The sequence below is a fragment of the Fundulus heteroclitus genome, unplaced genomic scaffold (genome assembly GCF_011125445.2).
Source record: "Fundulus heteroclitus isolate FHET01 unplaced genomic scaffold, MU-UCD_Fhet_4.1 scaffold_94, whole genome shotgun sequence".
In the NCBI taxonomy this organism is placed as follows: domain Eukaryota; kingdom Metazoa; phylum Chordata; class Actinopteri; order Cyprinodontiformes; family Fundulidae; genus Fundulus; species Fundulus heteroclitus.
This window is the reverse complement of record NW_023397406.1, coordinates 330,452-353,568: the sequence shown is the minus strand read 5'-3', so window position 1 is coordinate 353,568 and position 23,117 is coordinate 330,452. Positions and strand designations below refer to the sequence as shown.

The following is a 23,117-nucleotide window of genomic DNA, read 5'->3' as shown; positions in this document are numbered from 1 at the left end:
TATATATATATATATATATATATATATATATATATCTAAAGGGTTCATTTAAGATATTGATTAATTTCTACCTCACTGTTCATTGAGTGTTTTATTTAAATAACTTCTTTTTTAGGCATCAGTCATAGCTTCAGTTTTAGATGTCTTGCTTTAAAAATCCGATTTTAACTCTGAATGTCTTAAATATTCATCAGTAGTGGAGTTAGAATTATAAAAGTATATTAGATCAGGTCGATCTATATTTTAAGTGTTTTCATGTAGGGACCTCAGGTTTCAGTGGGGAACAAAGTTCCTCCACAGCAGTGTACTGTAATTGTTTTTAACACTTTTAGGATCATTCTCTATAAGACTAGCTCTGTGGGGACACAGTGAGTAAGAATCAGTTTGGGTTCCAGGTGGTCAGTGAACCTGCCGGACAGGAGGAGCTGAAGAAGACCCGAGAGGAACTGAACACTGTGAAGGAGGAAGTTCAGAAAAAACAGGAGGAGGTGAGAAGATGGACATTGACGTGTAGGAGTTATGGGTTTAAAGTGGACGAATGACGCTTAAATCATAATTATTTTGGCCCTTAAATACATTTTGTTGTGTACTTATAGTTAGAAGTGCAGAAAAGTTTCATTTAGTCTGTCCGGAGTTGATGTCTTTATCTTATTTTGGGTCTATCTTTTAAAGCTGTTCAGTTTTATTTATATTATATTACGTTTTCTGAACAATTATGTCACGTATGTGCTGCAGAACTGCTAAACAGGGACTTCCAGCTTACCAATTTTAGTAATCCGCCATTTTTATTTGTATGAGCGATTTTTGTAGTTCAAGCTCTAGGATGCTGACTACAAATGGATAACATAATCGTTTTTTCTTTATACCGTCCTCCAGCCTATTACAAAAATGGCCGGACAGGGTGTGAAGTGCCTCCTTTAGATTTAAAGTGACAGCATCGAAACTAGTCGCTCTCAGACGCACCTCAAAACAGGGTCAAAAAGGGTAAATGTGGGGGTAAATTAACAAGGTGCTCAGACCAAAGCATTGCAGTTCCACTTTATTTAGACCGAATAGAAGTTAAAAAGTGGACCAAAAACTGATCCCTGCTCTGCTGAGTTAAAATAGCATAAATAACCCGTGTCTAATCGAAGTGAAAACTAACCAGGAGTCTGACCTGCAAACAGAAATATTAGTCAAATTATTTTCCTTCGGTTTATATACAGTTCCAACAAATGCCATCACAAGACCCTTTACACGACAAACAAGTAGAAGTTACAAGTTAAATAGGTCCACTTTAAGTCCAGTTCAATTAATTCCAGTACAACCCAACCCTGTAGTCTGTATCAGAAATAGATTTGTCCTGATCAAAGACGGCACTAAGATGTGGCTCCCATTTACTGCATTTTAGTGTAGTCCAGCTGTTACAAATTAGTTATTTAAAACACATTAATCCTATTTCAGCTAATATAGAAATATGATTTTAATGAAATAATGGAGATTTTTTTAGATAAAATAAATCTTTGTCATTGTATCAACCTACAATCCATAGTTGTACAATAAAATTACAAAAACTATGTACAGAATAAAATGCATTGCATAAGTACACTAAGTATTTAGTTTAACACCAGACAGTGTTTGACACAAATATTATTATAATAGGTGAATCTGGGGAAATGCCGGTGAGTTTTTTTTTTTTTTTTTCCCACCAGGCTCAGAAATACCAGCAGGAGTTGGAGGCGGCTCAGAAGGAGAACCAGCAGATGAAGGAGAAACTTCAGGAGCTCCAAACTCAGCTGACACAGGTGCCACACACTCACACAAAGCAACCCTTAAAGCAAATTAAAAAATTAGATTTGTAATGCATATTAGCAGGCTCAGACATAGCTGCTGAATTCACTTAGTGGATCATTTTAGGGTGGGGTGGGGGGGTACTAGTGGCTCTTTTATTGAATGTAGGCTGACGGGGGTTAATAGAGGGGGAAGAGGTGCGGCAAACGTTGATGGCCGTGCGCTACCCCTGCTCCACCAGCGCATCCTCATGTAGAGAAAAGTATAATTTGAGTCTCTTCTCTGCTTGGCAAAGCAGTAGATCAGGTGGCACTAACCGTATACGTGTTAATATTCTTTATGGAAGTATGTTCCTTTCATTCAGTCATACAGTTACTTTATTAGAATTTATATGATTATAATTCTTGTAATATTTTCTACTGAGAGAAAAGCAAAGAACCATTCTACACTACAAGGAATGGTGTTTCAAAACAAACATGGATCTGGCCCATACAAAAGATATTTTTACATTGTAAACTAGGGTTGTTAGGTTTACCGGTACTAATTTGGTAATGCGGCATTTAAAACGGTACTATACTGCTTTTTCAACTTTTCTCTGTTGTCAGAGACTTTGGCGACAACACATAAAAGCATCGATCCGTCTGCAGTTTACTGTTTGTAGCCAGCAGTAGGTGCTGCTGTGTTCTGGCTCAGGCTGTGTCTGCAGTTTGTTTGAGCTGATCACATCAGATCTTGATAACTATTGACGTTTTCTGCTCATAGAAGCTTTTTTTTCTGGTAATATCACGACTTTACTCTCATGTCGTCACTGCTTTATTCTGGAAATATTATGACTTTGGTCTCCTAATTAAAGTCTGGCCTGATCCATGCACTTTTGACTCAGTAATGATATTATTTGTGTTCTCTTTTTATTTGACAAAGTATCGAAAAGTATCAAAATACATGTTGGCAGATCCCAACACTAATGTAAACAAAGATCCTCTTCATGCAGCCCTGTACAATTTCTCTTCCTGGTCATTTTGCGATGTATTTTCATTTAGTGATCAACTGGACTGTCTGTGTCTGTAATGCTAATATATAAACAGCTAGCATTAGCTTATGTCACTTGGAAGGAGCTAAAGTAGTTAGCATTTTTTTCCTGGCTGTATTCGACCTGTTAGCAGAATTTAAACTTCTAGATCATCATTGAGATGAGTGGCTGCAGGGAGGCTGAGTGGCTGGTTGTTTCTAGAATAACTTCATTAGTCTGCTCGGGCGCAGTGCAAGCATCATTTGTTGGAATGGATGTCGCCACATGTTGGGTCTGATGGAAACAAGGCCCTGAAAAGAAAATTACACAATTGTTTTTCTCCTGTTTACCTTTTTTTAGCTCCAGTCCCAGCTGTCTCAGACCCAGACTCAGTTGCAGCAGAACCAGAACCAGCTGGCTTCCAATCAGAAAGAACAAGAACAAGCCAAGAACCAAACCCAGCTGGTAGGATTAGAACTGAATAGAACTTTTCTAATGACTTTGCTCTAGTTTATGAATTAAACAAACTTTTCTCCTCTTCATAGCTCCAGAGTCAGCTAAAATCCGTCAAGTCTCTGGCTCAGGCCCGTCACAACCAGATGCAGCAGATGCAGAGGGAGCTCCAGCAGACTAAAGAGAACCTGCAGCAGAACCTTGCTAAGCAGAAGGAGCTTCAGCAGGCGAAGGAGGCTCTCCAGCAGAACCTTGCTAAGCAGAAGGAGCTGCAGCAGACCAACCAGGCAACGCAGCAGAGTCACAATCAGGAGGTGAACACCCTCAAGACTTCTTTGAGTCAAGCTGAAAACAAGGTGAGAAATCATTTTCTTCCTATAATTAAATTCAGTGCTTAAGAAGGCATTTCGTAATTTTCTGTTCTTGAATTTTTATTTACCAAGCATGTAATGTTTATGTCCTCCTACAGATGACTGAGCTCCAAGGCCAACTGGACAGCCTGCAGAAGGTTAGAGCAAGGATCTGTGTTCAGAAAACAGGAATAATAATGATTGGTTTCAAAGCAAAACAGACAGATTGAGACTATCGTAATATATTATTACCATTATTATCATGTACATGTAGGAAGTTAAAGGAATGTAAAGGTGCACCTGCAAACATGTCCACAGTGTGATGAGTGCAGAGAACGCACCTCCACAAGGTTATGAACAAACAACGGACATATTGTTCAGTGGGTATACAGACGATATTTTGATTGGTCATAAACCATGTTGGTAAACCTAAACAGAACATTTGCATTCAGAGTTTTTATTAGCTAAAGCCAGTTTTATTTCTTTTTCATCCTTCATGTCATAAATGTTACTTAAAGGCATACTATGCAACATTATTCAGTTAATTAATGTGTTCCATACCGTTTTGGATGATTAAATGAGTCATTTCAGGTCGAACAAAGGTTTTCTCGGCTGCCCTGGGGGTCTGTGGGGGAAATACCGTATTTGCTTTACGGCGAGAACTCCATGTGTTTTTGCCCTGCCATTCACTATATGCACGCGCGAAAGCAACAACAAAGAACCGCGTGTTAACCTCAAATTAACATGCAAGCATATCGAGTTTTATTATTATTATTATTTTATTTTATTTTTTTATGTTGGCGAGACGCTACCGCGGCGGCCGCGGCGAGCGCTGCGGGAAGCTTGATGTTCATACCTTCACTGTGTTAGTCATTGTTTGTACTGCCGTTTTTTCGACTTTTCGTTGCGTTCGCCTGTCTGCTAAGCTCAAAACAACCACGCCTGGCTTGATGGAGAAACCAGAACAGCTGAGCATCTTTACGACAGTGCACTTTTACTTTCGCCCTCTGGGGGGAGCCTCGCTGGAAAATCAACCCTGGTTGCATAGTATACCTTTAATGCTTTCTATTATCTTCGCAAATGTTCTTGTTTTCGCGCCTTTTAGACTGTGACCGAGCGTGAAGCAGAGATTAAGAATCTGCAGGAGCAGCTAAGTGAAGCTAAGCAAGCGCAGGAAGCTAGCCGAGGAGCGCAGGCCTCCCAGAGCTCCCAGTCTACCCAGGCCAGTGACTCTGCAGCCGCTGGGGACGTCAGCCTGGCTCTACAGGAGGAGCTGACGAGACTCAGACAGGAGGTACTAAACTATTACGCAGTCTTATCATCCAAATGATTCTCCTACACTATTAAAATAGCATTGCAACTAAAAGCTTTGGTTGTTTTTATTACGTTTGAACTATTTCATCTGTTTTCCTGCAGCTGTCTGAGTGCAAGAAGAGAGAGGAGCAGCTAAAAGAGGAGATGGTTGAAAAAGAGGAGAAGAGGAAAAAAATCATCCTTGGAGCCAAACATAAAATCAGCCAAGTAAACAGTAAGTCGGATAAAAAAAAATATATATATATGTTGATGGCATTTTTAATTAGTCTGGTTTCAATGTTGAATCGTTTTATTTGAACGCTGACCTGTAGGCGCCAAAGAGCAGCTCAGTCAGGAGAACGAAGAGCTGAAACAGAGCAAGGAGGAGCTGGAGGTGAGAATGAACGCCCTGAAGTCTCAGTACGAAGGACGACTTCTTCGACTGGACAAAGAGCTGAGAGAACTGAGAGAGGCACAGGCCCACTCTGAAGGGAGGGAGGAAGCTCAGGACCAGAGCGGAGCCAAGGTACATTATGGACTTCTTCACATAACTTATAACAACATCCCAAAGGTGGTCGAGATTTTTATAAAAGAGATAATAAGGTCAGACTATATCATTTATATCGAGCTGGTCTTTGCTGAGATAAAAATCATACTTTATATATTAAAGTAGGTTGGTTATTCAGGTGTTTCTCATATTTATCTACAGCTGTTTGTTAAAAATACACCTGTGAGATTTCTGGGAAAAAGCTTTGATTCAGAGATGCCTATTTATAATTACGTTATGAAAATAAAAACTTATCAAGATAAATATTTTATATCAGCATTCAGCCTAAAAATATTGAGATATTATTATTTTTGGTCCATATCGCCCAGCCCTAATCTATAGTTTATTACACTTTAAAAACAGTTAAAGAAAAAGGTTTTCAAAGAGATAATTAGTCTGGCATGTGCTTGTAAGCCATATAAGGTTGTTTTGTCATACTGAACCTTCTTTTGTACCAATATTCTAGATTTTTTTTTTTCCAGTAAAAGATGAAATTTTTGTTTACCAGTTGGAATTTTACAATAAAATATGACTAGGTTTTTTATTTATTAATAAAGTACTACTATTTATTAATACCAGCTGGTTCTTCTTTACCTTTCTGACTTGTTTTTATGATTTAATTTCTCATATCTGCACAATATACTCCTATCGGTGTGATCGCCAAAAATAGTTTTGCAGTACAATAATTGTTGGCTAATACATTCCTAGTGTTTTGAACTTTACATTTGCATGAATTTTTCATGCAAATGTAACAATATTTAGTCACTTGCACAGAGTCTCGCTGCAGTGGATGCTCACACTGGACACAAATTTGATGTTTCGCAAAATGCTGAAGGCCACAGAGTGATGGAAGTCCAGATGAGAAAAAGAGCAAAATGATAAAATTGGCATAAATCACAACTTATATCTGCACGACAACATTTTCTAGTATCGGGCAACCATGTCTTATTTATTTCTTTTTGGATTTCCAACAGCTGGGGGATCAGCCCAGACCTTCAGACCAGAGGCAGATTTCTTTGAAGTGTCCTGCTCAAGACAGGGGAAGGTAACGTCTACATCAAGAAGTCTGCTTTTTGCAGAACGTTTGATTTTTATTTTTGTATTCAGTAAGGATGTAACCTCACTTAGGATTTGTTGACGCAATGATTTTCAGGGATGATTCAGAAAATGTGCAGAGATTTAGAAAACTAAATTGTTCTCAATCTCCAAATCATGGGAGAAGAGATAAGAAATTCCTTCATTGTCCCACAATGGGGCAATTAGGGTGTGACAGCAGGAAAGACACAGTCACACACTTTTGTGTTTATTAATATGAAGTTTGTTCTACAGCAGCAGAGGATGAGCTTAAATAAAAATAACTACCAGAGTAAGTAAGATTGTCTTAATGAATGTTTCAGCCTAAGTGCCTCTGAGCCTCCCACCGCCAACATCCGGCCCACTCCAAGTACTCCGTCACCTAGCAACAAGCCAAGTCCATCCACTGGTAGCAAGGCCACTCCGCGGGCCAGCATTAGGCCCATGGTCACACCTGCAGCTGTCCCCATACCAACACCGACAGCCACAGTGATGCCCACTACACAGGCGGAGAATCAAGAAGGTAAAGAGAGAAAGAGCCATTTAAAGTCTGAAAACACCAAAGCTTAATGAATTACTCAAAAGTGTGTTTCTCTCTCCAGCACTCATCAGTACGGGAGCCTCTGTGCACTCCACCAGCTCTGCCCTCATTACCTCCTTAACTCAGCCAACTAGCACGCAGGCCACAGCCTTTGTTCAGCCCACCCAGCAGCAGGCGGCCAGTCAGGATGCAGGCTCCAGCACGGAGGCAGAACAGCCAACCACGTCGTCCTCCTCCTCCCCCTGTGTGCCGGCGACAGGTGAGGAGCACCTTGCCTCAGACTTGCAATTAACCCTTAAGCTTCACACAAAAACCACACAGACAAAGTCCCCCCCAGTCAACGGGTTTGGTTTGATAGAGCGTGTAAGCTGATGTTCAGGTTTTCGTGACTCTGATCAGGTTCAAAGCGAAGCAGAGAAAACGAAGAGGAGGGAGACGAAGGTCGCCCCGAGAATTCCCAAACGCCCCCGAGCACAAAGAAACTGCGGCTGAAACCAACGATCGCTCTGCAGGTAAAATAAACCAACCAGATACATAAAACGACACCGCAAACATGCTTTTTGTAATATTTTGTAACAATGCTCTGATTCACGCTCAGTTAAACATGTTTAATTTACCGCTGGGACATTTGTGTCGGACCGCAAAACTGATGATAGGTTTGAGGTTTGGGATGAAATGTTAAGAAAAATGATTCATAATCATTCATTATGGCAACTTTAATTATTGGAAAAAAATGAAATTGGTTTTCTGGTGTATAGTACAGGCTCATACAGTCTGACTTCTAAAGCAAGTTTTCCTTATAGTCTGTGCCCTTGGCTTTAGTTTTCACGTTAGAGAAAGACCACATGGAGACGACAAATAATGTTATCTGCTACTTTAGGCCGTTCATGTTTTTCTTATTTGCTGAATAATGTTGAAGTATGGAAAAAGCTATTTTTCTGCATCTTTTAAAGAAAAAAGAAGTATTGTACAGAAATGACGTGTGTGTAATTTACTGTGTTGCAGATGGAAGAGGATGAAGAGCAGGAAGAGGAGCTGGGGGAGGTGGCGGAGCAGCAGGTTTCTCCTGATGACAGTCAGGTCGGTTATTAGAGAGAAATAAGACTTAGAAAATGACCAAACTGCAGGTATTTGTGGAGTATAGAGATTTTTTTCTCTTTAACTCCACGTGATGATAAAAAAAAATCACATACAATAGGACGTCATTTAATGGTGCATTTCTGAGACTTTCTTTTTTCAACAAAGCAACCCTCCCTCACCTCTACTTACTTCTTGGCTTCCTAAAATCACCCAGCGGCCGATACATGAGACAGAATCGTCCCGTTGATGCGCGTCACTGCTTATAAATACAACAACACACTTGAATAAAATGTTTGTCTAGAGAAGCTGTAATTAAATTTTACTGCTAAAACCCAGGATCTAAACTTTTAAAGTGGACCTGTACCTTTTATTGTTTCAGCCGTCTTGAAATGCTTTCGTATTTGTCCTGTAGGAGCTCCCAGAAGAAGGTTTCCAGGTGTTGAGTGAAGACATGGAGGACGACGGTGTCTCCCAGTCTGTCCCCTCTGACCCCGGCTCGGCTTTTATTCGAGACGTTATTGTGATCGACACGGACAGTGAGAGCCAGAACAGCAAAGAGGGGGACCAGAGAGTGGAGGAGGAGGAGGAGGAAGAAGAGGAAGAGGAAGGGGAGGAAGACACAGGAGCAGTGGCGGAGCGGGTCTGTTACTTTTACCAAATAGCTTCACTTCTGATTAATGCTGTTTTTAATAATAGACAATCAGTGTTTATGACAACTTACTGGCTTTTTCTATCCTATCGTTTCAGGAAGACGATAACGAAGATGAGGATCCTGACAGTGGGATGAGGGGTGCAGGGGAGAGTAATGAGGAGAGCCAGGAAGCTCAGGAGGAGAGAGATGAGGGGGCTCCTTCAGAGGGTACCAGCACTGAGGAGAACGCGAGCGAAGCGCCCTCCAGCTCCCAGCGTCCCTCTGACGCCTCACAAAGCGGTGAGCTGACACTCAGGCCCGCGGGACCATTACCTTACCTCCCTTTGACATCCACTAACTGAGTCACCGTCTCCTTTTTAGGGGAAGGCACAAGTGGTGGGACAGAGCTCGGAGCTGCTAAAGACTCCCTACACCACCCCCCAACCTGCTCCACCACATTCTCCCCCTCCTCATCCTCCTCATCCTCTCTAACGCCGCGGCTGCCCCAGGCACGCAGGCCTCCGCACTCGCTGCCACCTCGGCTCTATATCCAAGCTCCGGCTCCTGAGCTGGGACCCCCACACACACAGGTAAGACAAAAATTCACAGTTTGACCTGTGTTATAAGAGGGCTTTGCTTCAGCAGTGGCAGTTTTTTCAGCAATTTTATTTTGTTTTTGTCTTTGATAATAAACTAATGTAGAAAACTTTTTCAAATGTTTCAAATCACCTTTCAGAGAATTTCCACTGACAAAATAAAAGTATAGAAATTTGCAAAAGTTTTAATGTTCACTCTGGAGGGAGACGCTTTATTTCATCAAAAATATAGAATTGCTATTATAGAATAGAAGATGTGTAAATGTAAAGTTTACTTTAGTCATCTAACAGTTGAAGTACAGGTCAGACATGCATTGTGTCCATGTACAGAGCTCTGATAGAAATGGAGTCAGCTTTTTCTTTTGTTTTTCTTTAGCGACAGTCTTCTCAGCTGCGTAGACCATCATCGGGACGTGGACCTCAGCTGACACCTGGATTAGCCTCTATGGTAAGAAAAGGAACATGTTGGGTTTATTATACTACTGTTGAATTTATTTTAACAGGGACAAAGTATTAATTGTTACATTCAGGATGAAGTTGGCGTTCTAGCCATAGAGCCTCGAGTGGAAAGCTAATCTGCTGACCCAGTCCCATATGTGTTAAAACAAGCTGCCATACATGTATCAGCTGAGGTTTTGTTTGTTTCTGCAGCCGTTCTTTGATGACGATGACAGAATGGTTCCCAGTACTCCCACGCTGGTCGTCCCGCACCGCACCGATGGCTTTGCTGAGGCTATACAGTAAATATGCTCTCGTTCTTCTCATGAAGGGATAGTAACAGAGTTTCAGCTCACCTCATGTATTCTCCCCTCTTTTTTCAAGCAGTGTATGAATGACTAATTGTGACTATCTTCTCTGCCCCTAACTCTTCAGTTCACCCCAGGTCGCAGGCCTGTCCACCAGATTCAGGTTCGGACCTCCAGAAGATTTGCTGCAGCCGACATCAGCTTCACATTCAGACCTGGGACAGCTGGCGTCTCAAGGAGGTGCAAACTACACGCACAGTGACTTCTCCAACTTGTGTCCTGCAATATGTCCTGATTCTACAACTAAAGTCTTTAACCTTCTTCCAAAAACACGTTTGAGGTCAGACATTGATGTTGGACGAGAAGGCCCAGTCTCTGCTCTAATTAATCCCAAAGATCAGGACTCTGTAGGCCTATCAAGGTCATCCACACCAAACCCTCTCCTCCATGTCTTTATGGACCTTGCTTTGTGCTCTAGTGCAGCCATGTTGGTAGAGGAAGGGTCGTTCTCCAAACCGTTCCCACAAAGTTGGGAGCATGGAGTTGTCTAAAATCTCTTGGTCTGCTGAAGAATTAAGAGCACAGCTCCTGAAGATCTGCCCCACAGAGTCCCCCCTCCACCAAACGTTACACTTGGCATCATAAAGGCAGACAAGTACTGCTGTCCTGGTAACTACCAAACCAAGACTAGTCTTTCTGATTGCCAGATAAAGCTCAGTTCATCACTCCAGAGAACGTGCCTCCATAGTTTTAGAGTCCAGTGGCAGTGTGCTTTACACCACTCCATCCCACCTTTTCCATTTCTCTTGGTGATGAATGGCTTTGATGCAGCTGCTCAGCCATGGAAACCCATTCCATGAAGCTCTCTATGCAATGTTCTGGAGCTAATCTGAAGGTAACATGAAGTTTGGAGGTCAGTCAGCCACTGACTCAGCAGAAAGTTGCCGACCTCTGGTCAAGGTGTCTCACTTTACATGAACTACCACTCTGCGGCTCAGTGGATGTCCTTCCCAGTCGCTCCTGCTTTGTTACAACGCTACTGACAGCTGACTGAGAAATATTTAGGAGCGAAGGACTTTCACATGTTGTTGCACAGGAAGCGTCCCTTTACAGAACCACTCTGCATTTTACCGAGCTCCTGAGAGCGACCCGTTCTTTCACAAATGTTTGTAGAAGGAGCCTCCATCCGAATACCCTTAATTATAGCTCCTAGCTCCTGTTCCGTAACATTTAATGAGGTTAACAGTAAGAACTCTATCGTAGGGAGGAAAGCAGCTTCGGACTGCTGTACCGATTTAGGACAGCCTTTAACTCTGATGTCGTTACATGACAGAAACACACATGGATGAGAGCCCAATCTGGGTTTACAGCCTTCTGAAAATGAAGTACAATGTATGCGCTCTCTGCTCTCCAGACATTTTCGTTAATTTCTGTGAGGGGGCTGTCCTTATATGTCATGTCACAGGAAGGATTGTGGGAGATCTTAAGGGTTCTTAGTGCCGGTGAGGGACGTCACGATGTTTCTAGGCAAAACTAGCCACAAGCGGGAGCATACAGGCTCATTTCCTACCTCCTTCCTTACTGACTGCAGTATTCGAACAGCACTAATCATGGCGACTGCTCACACACTTCCACTTTGGCTAAAGAGTCCTCACCCAATAAGGGTATTCGAATGGAGCCAGAGTCTGCATGCCAAGGTGCTTGATTTTATTCACTTGTGACCATGGAAGGGATTGAAACACCCGATTTCCATTATTTGGATGTTTGAGTGAATACTTCTGGCAATATAGTGTGTAGAGATAGATACAGACATTCATTTACTTATTGTATGTGCAGGTTTGGGTATGTATGAGTCTCCTCTTTTCCTGGCTGCTCACGATGAAGATGGCGGTGGCAGGAGTGTCCCCACCACACCTTTACAGGTGGCTGCACCAGGTAAGCCGACACTCCTTGTATGTTGGACCTTTTTATTCCTTGGATTGCTCTTGGTTGATTGCCAGCTCTCATGTTTCCCTCAGTGACCGTCTTCACAGAGAGCATGCCCTCTGACAGTGGCGACAACATGGCCTCCCAATCAGTTCCCATGGTAACTGCCTCAAGTGGGATGGCTGCTTCTGCAGACGATGGAGATGAGGTTTTCATGGAGCAGGAAGGAGAAGGGTGAGTATCTTGGGATTATGTTGTTGAAGTTGACTTTTAATTCAGAATGTTACATTAACTTTTTATGTAATTGTATTTAACAAATACAATATCGGCTCAAAACGTCCATCGATGGCAGAATACAAAACATTAACAAGTATTTGCATGCAGATCTATTCCCTCACTGGTAATCATGGTGGATATTTTATTTTTGCAAAGGTTGATGTAATTAAATTAGTGTTGTAGTCAAGTCACTATGCCTCGAGCCCGAGTCCAGGTTCGAGTCTCCAGTGTTCAAGTCCGAGTCAAGTTCAAGTCATTAAGAAAAAATCTGAGTCGAGTCACTATTGATCAAGTCGAGTCCAAGGTTCCGCACTAAAGTAAGCATAGCCTACATGTTTTTAAACTAAAAAAATATCCACACTCTACCACATTGCACTAATAATTTAGATATTAAAATCATACACCAAATAATATTCTAATGACATATTAAAATTATAACCTAATGATTGGAAAAAAAAGTCAAGTCTTTTTCTCAATTTCCAAGTCAGAATGATCTGAATGTAGGAGTCCGAGTCCAAGTTCGAGTCATCAGTGCTCAAGTCCAAGTCAAGTCACGAGTCTCTAAATTTAGCTAATGACTCGGACTCCAGTTCGAGTCTCGGACTCGAGTCCTACAACACTGAATTAAATACATTAACATAATCTCTGCAAAAGATCTGGAAAACAAATGAACTTCAGCCATCTTTGCCCAGGCTTTAGCTGCATCCCTGAAGAAATGAGTTACTCTGTTTAGTTAGTTTTAATCAGACTTCATTTTGTTAGATTTTTACAAAACCTAGCAAGTACAAACATACTAGCCAACCACGCTACGAACGCCACCGTGCTCCTGACAAAGAGCACAGAGCAGGTACTTAGTGGATAATCATTTTAAACTCCATAGATGGCTTCGGCGTGCAAATAGATTGAATGTAATTAGATCAGGAGGGAAATGTTTTTCACCTGGAGCCTCCACTACTTGTGTCTGTATATCCAGCCCCAGTATTGAAAGTTCTCTGGACAGCCAGGCAGACATGGAGCCATCAGGACAGCAAAGCGATGATGCCTCGCTGCCATCTACGAGCCAAGACCCTGGTAAGTTACTCTGTCTGATAAACATCTGCGCGTGTGTTTGTGTGTCAGGAGGCAGGTGCGCTCGCAGCTGTGTCGTTTCGCTGCTTCTCTGGACGCATTCCTGCAGCGGAGCGTTGCGTAGTGCAGCTTGAAGGGGGCTGTTTGTCAAGCTAATAACAGCTAGCGTTAGCTCGTGTTATTCAGGAGGTTTATAGCTGCGCTGATGTGCATTCAGGAGCTTTATTGACTTTTCTATGTTGCTGTCAAACATCCGTGTCATACGTAATTTCTGCGTAACGGTCCATTATGCTGAAATGCGCTTTCGAGAACCCTGATATCTCCTGATTTAAAGTAATGTTCATGTGTGGAAGCAACCCAGCCAGAGTCCCAACTTGATGAATGGTCTACAGAAGGAGCTACAGATTAGGCTGAGGGTAAAGAGGCCTTCCAACCTAAAAGACTTGCAGCTCATCAACTTGGATAAATCGTCTGATTAACAGTGGAAACATCAAAAAAGCTGTTCAGCAATTATAGGAGGGACTTGGTGGTTGTGATTAAATCCATGTCTGCCAGAGGATGTATCCTTAACTTTAGATTGTAAAGTGACAAAAACGAATTGGGTAGAACTATATTTTTTAAATCCCATGCTTAATTCACAGGACCCAGGGGGATGTTGCAGGCTGTTGTGAAAGGTTTTCAGAAAATGCTCCGCAATATTAAATTAAATTGATGTATCTTTTAATAACTTCATGGTTAGAAGAAATCAGCAAAGATGAAATTGATAAGCAGTGGTTAAAGTACAAGGATATGAAACGGATGCATGCAGGGAGAATAAGGGTGTAATGATAAGGTAATTATTTACATAAACAGCTCCTTTAGCCTGCTGCTTGACAGCACATGGTTCCACCGCACCTCTTTCTCTTTAAACTGTAAAAATGAACACCTCCAGCTTAAAATGGGCTTGATTACTCGTGGCCCATCATCGCTCAGAGGTTCTTAGTGGTGTCATCGACTCATTTCAAGACCAGAGGGGACGAATTTTTCAAAGCCATGAGCCCCAAGTTGTGAAATGCTTTGCCTCCATCTTTACCCTACCGTATTTCCTTTAAAACATTTTAAAAGCAGCTGCATTTCAGCCAGTTTGATTTTATAACCTGATTTCATTCTCAGCTTCCTGACATGAATGTTTTTAGTTTTCTAAAAACACTTAGGAAGTAGGTGAGCAGTTTGTGGTCACCTACTTCATCCTCTCACTGAAGCGATTTCTGTACATCCTGACTTTCCTGCGGTTGTCTTTGTTTCTCTAAACAGACACCAGCAGTGTTAGTCAGCCTCGCTCGGTAACAAGCCAGCCTCTGATGAGCATCTTCTCAGGCAGAGGCAGAGGAGGAAGGTTCAGTCGCAGAGGTAAGGAGAACCAGACTCTCTTCTAAATAACCGTAACATCAGAGCTGTCTTTTTAACTTTTCTTCATGGTCTCAATATGTAACAATTGTACAAACTCCAGTGACTCAGGGTATAATGATTAAAAAGCAGTTTATTGATGTGCAGCAAGCAGCGTATGACATGAACATGTTTAATCACAGCGTGGGTCTATTCAATCTAAGACATTTGTTTTCTCTCTCTAATGTTTTAGGAACTTTTCCCCGAGGAGGACGAGGCGGCGCCACAGGAAAAGGAGGCGTGGCCTAATGTTGACGTCACCATCGGAGCCGCCGTGATCTTATCCATTACGGACACGAGAAGCAACACTTTGATCACAAACTCTATGTTTCATAAAGTTTTAGGTCAAACTAAAATCAGTAATCAAATATTTTACAGGAGACAACCAATTTGTGAGGCTTTCTGAGAATCCCCAGATGTTTGTCTGTCTGTAAAATCCACTGAGTTTAGTTTAATTTGTAAAGTCCTGATTTGTTATATTTTGATTTTGTTCTGTTTCTGCAGGTGTGTTTTTTTAGAATAAAACTGAATAACAAATAGCAGCATTGTCATGTGATCCTTCCCTGTTAATAGGTGGATTTAAAAGGTGCACAAGAAGGATTGGAGGCTCGGATGGTTCAGATTTCTGACCATTTTAACATCATCTAATGAGTGTTGAAAAACTGAATTACTGCTTCTCTGCTCAGCATAAAGCATTTTCTAAGTGCGACGTGTTGGTAAATCTTGATACAGACGACGCTCTGTCCTCTGCGGGAGGCGCCTATGGACAGCGCAGCCAGAACCTGATGGAGTTGGCCGGGTGGGAAGGGTTCTGGCTTTGACCTGCCGGGTTGGTGGCTGAGAGCAGAGGGCTGAGGATGGGGACGGGTAGGGGGGTGAGGGTGGCGGGGGCTTCGGGTTTGGCCAGAGCTGGCAGCCCTCCTGTGATCTGGACTCTGAAATAGAGAGCTGTGGAGACAACAAAGAGTTCAGGGTCACAGATGCAGGGATCACTTTACGCTGCGTGTGTAAAATTTGAAGGTAACAGAGTTGGCAGGTAACATTAAAATATGGAAAAAAATACAATATTTTACATTGAAATATTTACAAACTACAGTACAGCATTTGCTATTGTTGTTTAAGATTTATTTATTTCAGCTCCGCTGTTTGTTTTTGATTAGTGATGTCTCTGAATGTTTAGCATAAAAAGGATTTTTAAAAGCTTTTAATCATTTTTGCCGAGCTGAAGCCGTGTGAACTGCAACACACACCAGTAAATATGGCAAATCTCTGCTTTAAATAGTGCCTTGAAAATGTCTTTCCACCAAATGAATTTTTCCACCATATGTCACATTTCAAGCACAAAACTGGATTTTTATGTCGTGTGATTTAATGTTCTGTGCTTTTTATGCTGTTTATGGAAGAGTGGGAAGGAGAAAGAAACGCTATTAAATCATCAGCTGTCCCTTCTGTTAAACATGATGGTGGCAGCATTATGCTGTGGAGATGCCTTTTTTTTCTTTCTTTTTCTCAGGGGCGATAGGGAAACTGGTCGGGGTTGATGGGAGGATGGAGCTAATTACAGAGTATCACTGTAAATAAAACCTGCTAGAAGCTTCAAAAGACTTTAGTCAGAGATGGAGGTCCATTTTCCTGCAGGACAGCCACCCTGATCACAGTGAAGCAGGAAGAGGAGCCGTAACTTCAGTGAAGTGAGGTATACTGGGGGCTAAAATAAACGGATACATGCCCAAAAAAGATTTATACTCTTGTAAAAACATTTTAAAAACCACATATAATTTTCCTTCCACTTTAAAAGTGCAGTAATTTGTATTTGTCTGAAACCTGTGCGATACATAAACATTTTTGGCAATGGTGGATAAATGGTGAAATGGTCCCATTGGACAGTTTTACGTTGTGGTCTACATCCAGATGTGCCCAGTACTTACGTCCCGAGAAGACAAAGTGTTGGTACTGGTTGGTGCTCTGGGGAACGGGCGCGGACAGAGCCGAGGTGACCGGGGTGGGGAAGCCCGTCAGAGAAACTTTGATGTTGATCTCCCCACTCAGAAGAACGTCTGCTGGTGGAATAAAAATGGCATTAGCGCAGATTTAACATACAGGATATACGACCTCTGATATAGTTTGCTTAATTCAATTGACTCATCTGTTGCCATTTGAAGTTTACAACAGAAAAAGTATTAGATTATTTGAAATGTTGAAAGCATGCTGAGATTGTTGATGTCCCTAATCCTAACAATCTCTAATTGCAGTGTTGTGATTTCAACATCCTGTTTCTTGTTTGGCAAAAACTTAGAAACAAAAGAGTTTAAGACCTTCTTGGTAAATTGGGAGAAGGAAACGTGTTTGGGATTATTCTGTTTTCATGTTATGTGTGTGATTCCTTTATTATTTTACAAAGCGTGTTCCCAGTTTAGTTTTATTTCTTAGATGCATTTGGTAAGAGCATTGAAGAGATCTTATGTTTTACTAACCAGCCTGTTGGGCGACGTTTTTCTGCATGGAGCTCCTCGGTTTGTCGCCGCAGGAAGCAGTGCTGCCTGGCAGGAAGGTGAACCTCTGCATTACGTCTCCTGGAGGCCAGACAGAGGCAGCAGTCATGGTAACAAACCCAAAAAACCTCAGTCAGCAACCAGTCCCCTCTGTGTGTCCTCCTACGATGCTTATAGAAGCAGACCTACATCTTCAACAAGCTTTGGACTTATTTGAAGATGAATGGGCTCCTGTTTGCAGACAGCTGGTTGATATCAGCCTGTTTTGGCTCTGCTCACCTGTCTTGAAGAAGAACACGGTCTCTGGTGTGCTCCTGCTAGCCGGCACCACCAGAGCAGCACTGATGCGTCCCGTCAGACCTGGGAACTCGGAGCTTAAAGGTTTGGGGTAGCCAGGCTCCATCACCAGGTTCTCATCCAGACGCCAGCATTGCTCTCCCTTTGGGAAGCAGAGAAAGAGGATTAATAGACGCCATCATCATGGAGTAGACGTCTTCACAGGCCCCCCTGTGATTTAAAAGAAAGTTTTCACGCCCTCTTCCAAGCAATCTTTTCGACAGCTGAACAAAAAAAAAGAAAAAGGCCAACTGCAGTAAAACATATAACAATAAAATAAACTGTGATCTTTAAATCACAAAACTACCACATTTAAAGTGTAATTGTTTTAAGTTTAACTGTCTATGTTACTGTGTAATTGAATTCAGCATTGCCATCAATATACATATTTTTTAAATGACCCCCTGAAAACTGGTCATTTTTCCAGTCCCCCACTTTGGAAACCGCTGGAGTAGACGGTCTGATGTTGGGCGTACATGTTTTTACATTAACAATTAGCTTCGTTCTGATGAATAATAACACGATGGCATGATAATAATAACAGGTAAATTGCAGTATATGTTGTGATGCTCATTATACTGTTGACAGGTTTTTGATGTCACGGGTTTAAAACAATAACAGGCATTAGCATTTGTTTGTTGCATTATTAAATAGCAGTAAGAGGGGCATTATTTTCATCAGATTTATTTTGACTGGATGGAGAGTGCATAACAAAACATGTTTCTGTTTTGCTATGAAAAAAAAACCTGAATGTTTTGCTGCTGCTTCCAGAGACTTTAATTTTTTCTCCCTCTCCTATCCTCCTTTTTTTTTTTTTCTTCAGTAACCCGACAAAAACATGATGTTTTCCTGCCATTCAATGCTGCTGTGGCTGTCAGTTGAATGGACTGGGTGCAGGTGTGGACTCAACCATTTTGCACCTAATATAAAGAAGTGATCGGGTCCTCAGAAAATGTTTTTGACTTTTGTTAACATAAAGTCATCCTTTTTACACCTTCCTTCAGCCAGTAAATTTTTTAATTTTGCTCTTTAATATTTAAAAATAAAATGAAATTGACCCAAAAGGCCTTTCAGTCTAGATTTTTTTGATGACTCCTCTCTGCAGTGTCCCTGAGTAAACTGTCCTCTGTGTCCTTCCAGCCCTGCGCCTCAGTCTGAAACAGAACTATCATTCAGATGTGGCTTGCAACAAAATATAGGCATCATATGATGTAAGGCATGAACCCTTGTTTTGAGTTTTATACCTTGATGATATAGGTGTTTCTGTTGCAGTTGATTCGTGTGAAGACCGTATCGATGGGAGATGGGACCCCCAGGGTCTCTGTGATGTTTTGTGGAGGACCAATGGAGCCTCTGATGGAGTCAACCGCCCAAAATAACTCACCTGAAGGACACACACACACATTACTCACGCTATCCACAATTAGTGAAATCCCCAGCTGATAATCAGACAGCTTACCTTTGAATATCAGTGTAGTCCCGTTGCTGAGGGCGGTCAGTCCGTTGATGGGGGCTTCACTGCACAGCTCCACATCAGACGTGAGTCCTACGCAGAAACACGCAGTCAAATCGGGCGGATCTCATAAAACGACCGTCACACTGACAAGATCCCGAACCCTACCTGTCCCAGATCCCTCAGGCCCCATCTGCCCAACAGAGAGGCCTAACGCCTGGGCCACATCCAGCAGCGTGCTGGGTCTGGATTCAGCCGGACCTCCCGCTGAGAAGAAAAGGCCACAGTGGTCAGTTCTACGGACATTCTCAATAAGACCTTCAATTTGATCCAACAGAGCCAAAATCCCACAAACGTTGATCAATTAATCACACTTTATTCATACAGCTCTTTACATTGAAACACACAATATAATGAAATATATATATTATATATATATATATAATCAAATTAAGCAAACAGACTAATAAAGCTGATCAATATATTGACAATAAAGGAGAAACAATTAAAAGTGAGAGAAAACAGGACTACAGGATGAGGTACAGGTAATTAACCTTGGCTGGGCCCAGACAGACCCAGGTTCACCGGGGTCACCACCAGCTGGATATTTAGTTTGCCATCTGTAGCTCCATTGGTGGGGGAGCTGACAGGAACCCTGCCGTCCAACACTGGAGCGCCGTTGTTGGGCTGGGACAGCTGACCTGCTGGGAAACGGTGAGCTCCACCTGGAGAGGTAGACACTTGCCTGGGCAGCAGGCCCACAGGGATGTTACTTCCACCTGCAAAACAGAAGAAAAAAATAATAGTTTCAGCTCTAATCCAAGATTTAACAAATGAAACCGGTGATGGGATTTTATTCTAATTATTAAAAAGAGAAAAGTGAGATATAGATGATTACCTTGCACTGCAGCAGGATTGTAGCCCAAAGCGCCAGCTGGCAGTGGGTTTGCTGGGCCAAATCTACCTGGGCACCGCCCCCCAGGGTACTGAGGACAGCGACCTCTGCCTTTAGAGGTGAATGAATGAAAATTATAATAGTACAGCATTGATCCTTAAGTTCAATAATATGCTCTGGCTGACATGGATTATTTTTAGACCAAATGTTTGGCAGCTGTGTACAACAAAAGCTGTTTTCTTATCTAAACTCTTTATTTTGACTATAAAACAATTCCACATGAATGAAATGGATCAATACAGCATCATTTCTCTCACTTTAAGTGTATAATGACATTTTAGAAAAATATAAAGCCATTTCTTGACTTTATTGCATGTGTTTACCTGTGAACCATTCCTCACTCTCGCTGTTGGACCTTTGGCGGCTCCTCTCTGGGTTCCTCTTTCCTGGTAAAGATAAAGGAATAATGAACAAGGATGCAAGTTATTTGGTATTTATGCACTTTGCTATAATTACAACATATTTATGAACAGCACCATTGCATTTCTTCATTCAGTGTCTAAATATCGATAAAAATGTGTATAAAACCATTTTCAGTTCTTTGAATGGCTGCTTTTGTTTCAACACTGACTGTATTTAATCTATTTCCCGTATGTGCTTCATCTGAGACTGAAAACAAGATGGGGGGGGTAACTTCTTAATAAGCAAAAATTTAAATCCCAACTCCTTTTTTAGTGGAAAGACTGAAAAGCGATAATTGGTATAACCTAAGAGGTTCTGAGTGAAACTATTGGTGATATGAAGAAGTGCTGCCTACTGGGAACTGTGGTTCTCTGCTGGGAGCTTCCATGGCGAGGGATGGTCACAGTGGCATCTGTGGAGAGAAAGCCAGTGTGTTAAGGACAAGTGTGTTTTGCTGCGATATCAACGGATCACAGTCCCAGTGAATATTTATCCCACAGGGGTACGAGTTTACAATGCCTTGCAAAAGTATTAATACCCCCTCACATTGTCTTGCGTTCCAACCACAAACTGCATTGTTTTTGTTGTGATTTAGCTTTCCTCTTCATACGTTTCCATAAAGGCCAGATCTGTGGTGTGCACAACTAATTCGCTGTACTGTCAGCAGATTCTTCCACCTGAGCTGTGGATCTCTGCGCCTCCCCCAGAGTTACTGCTGGGCTCTTGGATGCTTCTCTGATTTATTGATTTATTGCCCAGCCAGTGAATAGAGGTGGATGGGCGTGTCTTGCCTATTTTGCGATTAAGCCATGCAACCTTCTCCCTTACCTGTCTGCCCTGTTAGCATTTGGTCACTAACGTTCTCTAATAGATAGATAAAAGATCAATTAAAACACTAATCCTTCTCCTCCCACTTCTTAGTGATATGCTATAAGGATGTTTGCGGTGACAGAATAGTTAAAACATTCAAAGGGTTGGAAGAGTTTTGCGAGGCACAGGGCCAGAAGAAGTTGGGGCTGAGGTGGTTCTGACCGCAGTGCAGCTGGAAGTCCTGGCAGCAGGTGTTGAACTGGACACACTGAGGGTCACACTCGCACGTCCGACCTCTCCTGAACGTCTCACCACAGCGACCCTGACAGGACGGAGCTGGAAAAACACGAAAACAAATATCATGCTTTCAGCATTTGTCTGTCAGTTCAGAATCAGAATCAGAAACAAGTTTATTGGCAAGTAGGTTGGCACTTACAAATTTGACTTGGTGTTGATGGTGCAGACAAAATATATATATATATATATATATATATATATATATATATATATATACAGAATCTAGAGCTATATACACAGTAGACTGTGCGTTAATGTAACGCAGAAGGTCTGGAGATGCTACGCTTGCGTACGTTGTGATGAGGGGCCTGGCAGGCTGGTTAGCCAATAAATGTACCATAACTAAGTTGCTATGAGATCAAATCGGCAAAGGCAGTGGAAAAATTTAGTTCTAATTAAAAAACTTCAGAAACAAGCTTGAAAACATTAAAAGGCCTCTAAAATTATCCAAGTGAAGTTGACAAATGCTGAATTAATCCACAAATGTGATATATGTGTATGATCTGAAAAGTAAGTAAAGATTAACTTGGAAGTAGTTTAAATAATGTTAGCTAGGGTTTCAAAGTTAGTTTGAAACAGAAACACCAAGTCTCAAAGTGCAGGAATACAGAAACCCAACACGAGGTGGAAATATTAATTATCTTTGATCCTAAAGAGACTGCAGAGATTACTGGATAGGAAGACAAGGGAATCAGCAGAAAACGGTAATAGGCTTTAAACAATGAAAGCTGACAACAGAAAGCTAGAATTAATGAACAGTGATCAGACAGAAGGACGTAAACATCTAATAAAACATCAGATTAATATTTTATAATGTAACGCAGAAACAATAAAATAAAATTGCAACTAATTTAAAATATACAAAAATGTCTAAAATAAGTTGAATGTAAAAAAAAAATACTTTAATAAAGAAATTGTTAAGCTTTACAATAAAAAGACGGTCAAAAGAGATTTAAGATTTAAACAGAAACGCAAAATGTTTACTGGAGAAACAGGTCCATTTGCACTCTAAAATCAAACCAGTTATTTAGATGTGACGTGTGCTCCTGGTCATAATACAATCTACAAAAAGATGTTTGTAGATTTGTATTCTGAGGTTTTAAATGGTGTTCTGAATGCTCTCAGGATCTTACTGGTGGTGCAGGTGGCCTGGAAGTCGGGGCAGCACTCGTTGTGCTGCAGGCAGCCAAAGTCACAGGTACATTGCTGACCTCTGGTGAAAACCTCCCCACAACGACCGACGCAGCTGCCTGAAAACAAAACACATTAGAGTGAAGCATCATTCCTGAAATATTACAACGCTATACGTTAGATTTGTGAAACTGAAATATTAAATCTTGACCTCGTTACAGATTTTTCAGACCAGATTCATTATAATACAGTCAATATTTAGCATTGTAAAGGTCTTCTAAATGGCACCAGAAAGGCAAAGTTGTGTCCTGTTAAAGTTAAAGTACTTAACTGGTGCGGCAGCATAGGTCCCAGCAAGGCAGAGCAGCATGAGCCCCAGTTTCTTCATCATCTGCCTCATGATTCTTGATTGTAACAAAATCTGATGGCGATAATGACACAGAGAAGATGAAGCTG

General features: G+C 41.6%; 3 protein-coding genes across 4 annotated transcripts in view; 1 reads left to right on the top strand and 2 right to left on the bottom strand.

Moving 5' to 3' along the window:
* Positions 1–15,325, top strand: part of tpra (translocated promoter region a, nuclear basket protein) — a 28,865-nt gene extending 13,540 nt beyond the window's left edge. The window contains exons 32-55 of the mRNA XM_012882800.3: positions 396–488; positions 1,692–1,784; positions 3,140–3,244; positions 3,325–3,588; positions 3,702–3,740; positions 4,688–4,876; positions 4,999–5,110; positions 5,208–5,401; positions 6,397–6,467; positions 6,820–7,019; positions 7,099–7,296; positions 7,437–7,549; positions 8,043–8,117; positions 8,530–8,757; positions 8,865–9,048; positions 9,130–9,338; positions 9,721–9,792; positions 9,996–10,084; positions 10,218–10,330; positions 11,927–12,025; positions 12,109–12,250; positions 13,266–13,363; positions 14,654–14,749; positions 14,979–15,325. Of these exons, the coding sequence (XP_012738254.2) occupies positions 396–488; positions 1,692–1,784; positions 3,140–3,244; positions 3,325–3,588; positions 3,702–3,740; positions 4,688–4,876; positions 4,999–5,110; positions 5,208–5,401; positions 6,397–6,467; positions 6,820–7,019; positions 7,099–7,296; positions 7,437–7,549; positions 8,043–8,117; positions 8,530–8,757; positions 8,865–9,048; positions 9,130–9,338; positions 9,721–9,792; positions 9,996–10,084; positions 10,218–10,330; positions 11,927–12,025; positions 12,109–12,250; positions 13,266–13,363; positions 14,654–14,749; positions 14,979–15,034 (3,132 nt within the window). The 3' untranslated portion in view covers positions 15,035–15,325. The remainder of the gene's footprint in view (positions 1–395; positions 489–1,691; positions 1,785–3,139; positions 3,245–3,324; positions 3,589–3,701; positions 3,741–4,687; positions 4,877–4,998; positions 5,111–5,207; positions 5,402–6,396; positions 6,468–6,819; positions 7,020–7,098; positions 7,297–7,436; positions 7,550–8,042; positions 8,118–8,529; positions 8,758–8,864; positions 9,049–9,129; positions 9,339–9,720; positions 9,793–9,995; positions 10,085–10,217; positions 10,331–11,926; positions 12,026–12,108; positions 12,251–13,265; positions 13,364–14,653; positions 14,750–14,978) is intronic.
* Positions 15,326–15,545: 220 nt separating this feature from the next.
* On the bottom strand, positions 15,546–19,467 carry prg4a (proteoglycan 4a). Its single transcript, XM_036134911.1, has 6 exons — positions 19,235–19,467; positions 18,858–19,159; positions 17,557–17,716; positions 17,260–17,358; positions 16,714–16,842; positions 15,546–15,733 (listed from the first exon to the last, which is right to left on the bottom strand). The coding sequence occupies exons 1-6, from the start codon at positions 19,257–19,259 to the stop codon at positions 15,546–15,548; spliced, it is 903 nt and encodes a 300-aa protein (XP_035990804.1). The 5' UTR covers positions 19,260–19,467.
* A 145-nt stretch (positions 19,468–19,612) lies between these two features.
* LOC118562463 (translation initiation factor IF-2-like) lies at positions 19,613–22,771 on the bottom strand. Of its 2 annotated transcripts, XM_036134923.1 has the most exons (6): positions 22,664–22,771; positions 21,456–21,569; positions 20,779–20,835; positions 20,345–20,407; positions 19,965–20,072; positions 19,613–19,845 (listed from the first exon to the last, which is right to left on the bottom strand). In XM_036134923.1, exons 3-6 carry the CDS (start codon positions 20,809–20,811, stop codon positions 19,675–19,677), a joined length of 375 nt encoding a protein of 124 aa, XP_035990816.1. In that variant the 5' UTR covers positions 20,812–20,835; positions 21,456–21,569; positions 22,664–22,771; the 3' UTR covers positions 19,613–19,674. The 2 variants fall into 2 exon arrangements, with proteins under 2 accessions (XP_035990816.1, XP_035990815.1); XM_036134922.1 differs by lacking the exons at positions 20,345–20,407; positions 20,779–20,835; positions 21,456–21,569; positions 22,664–22,771 and having other exon boundaries at positions 19,965–20,177.
* Positions 22,772–23,117: the final 346 nt, after the last annotated feature.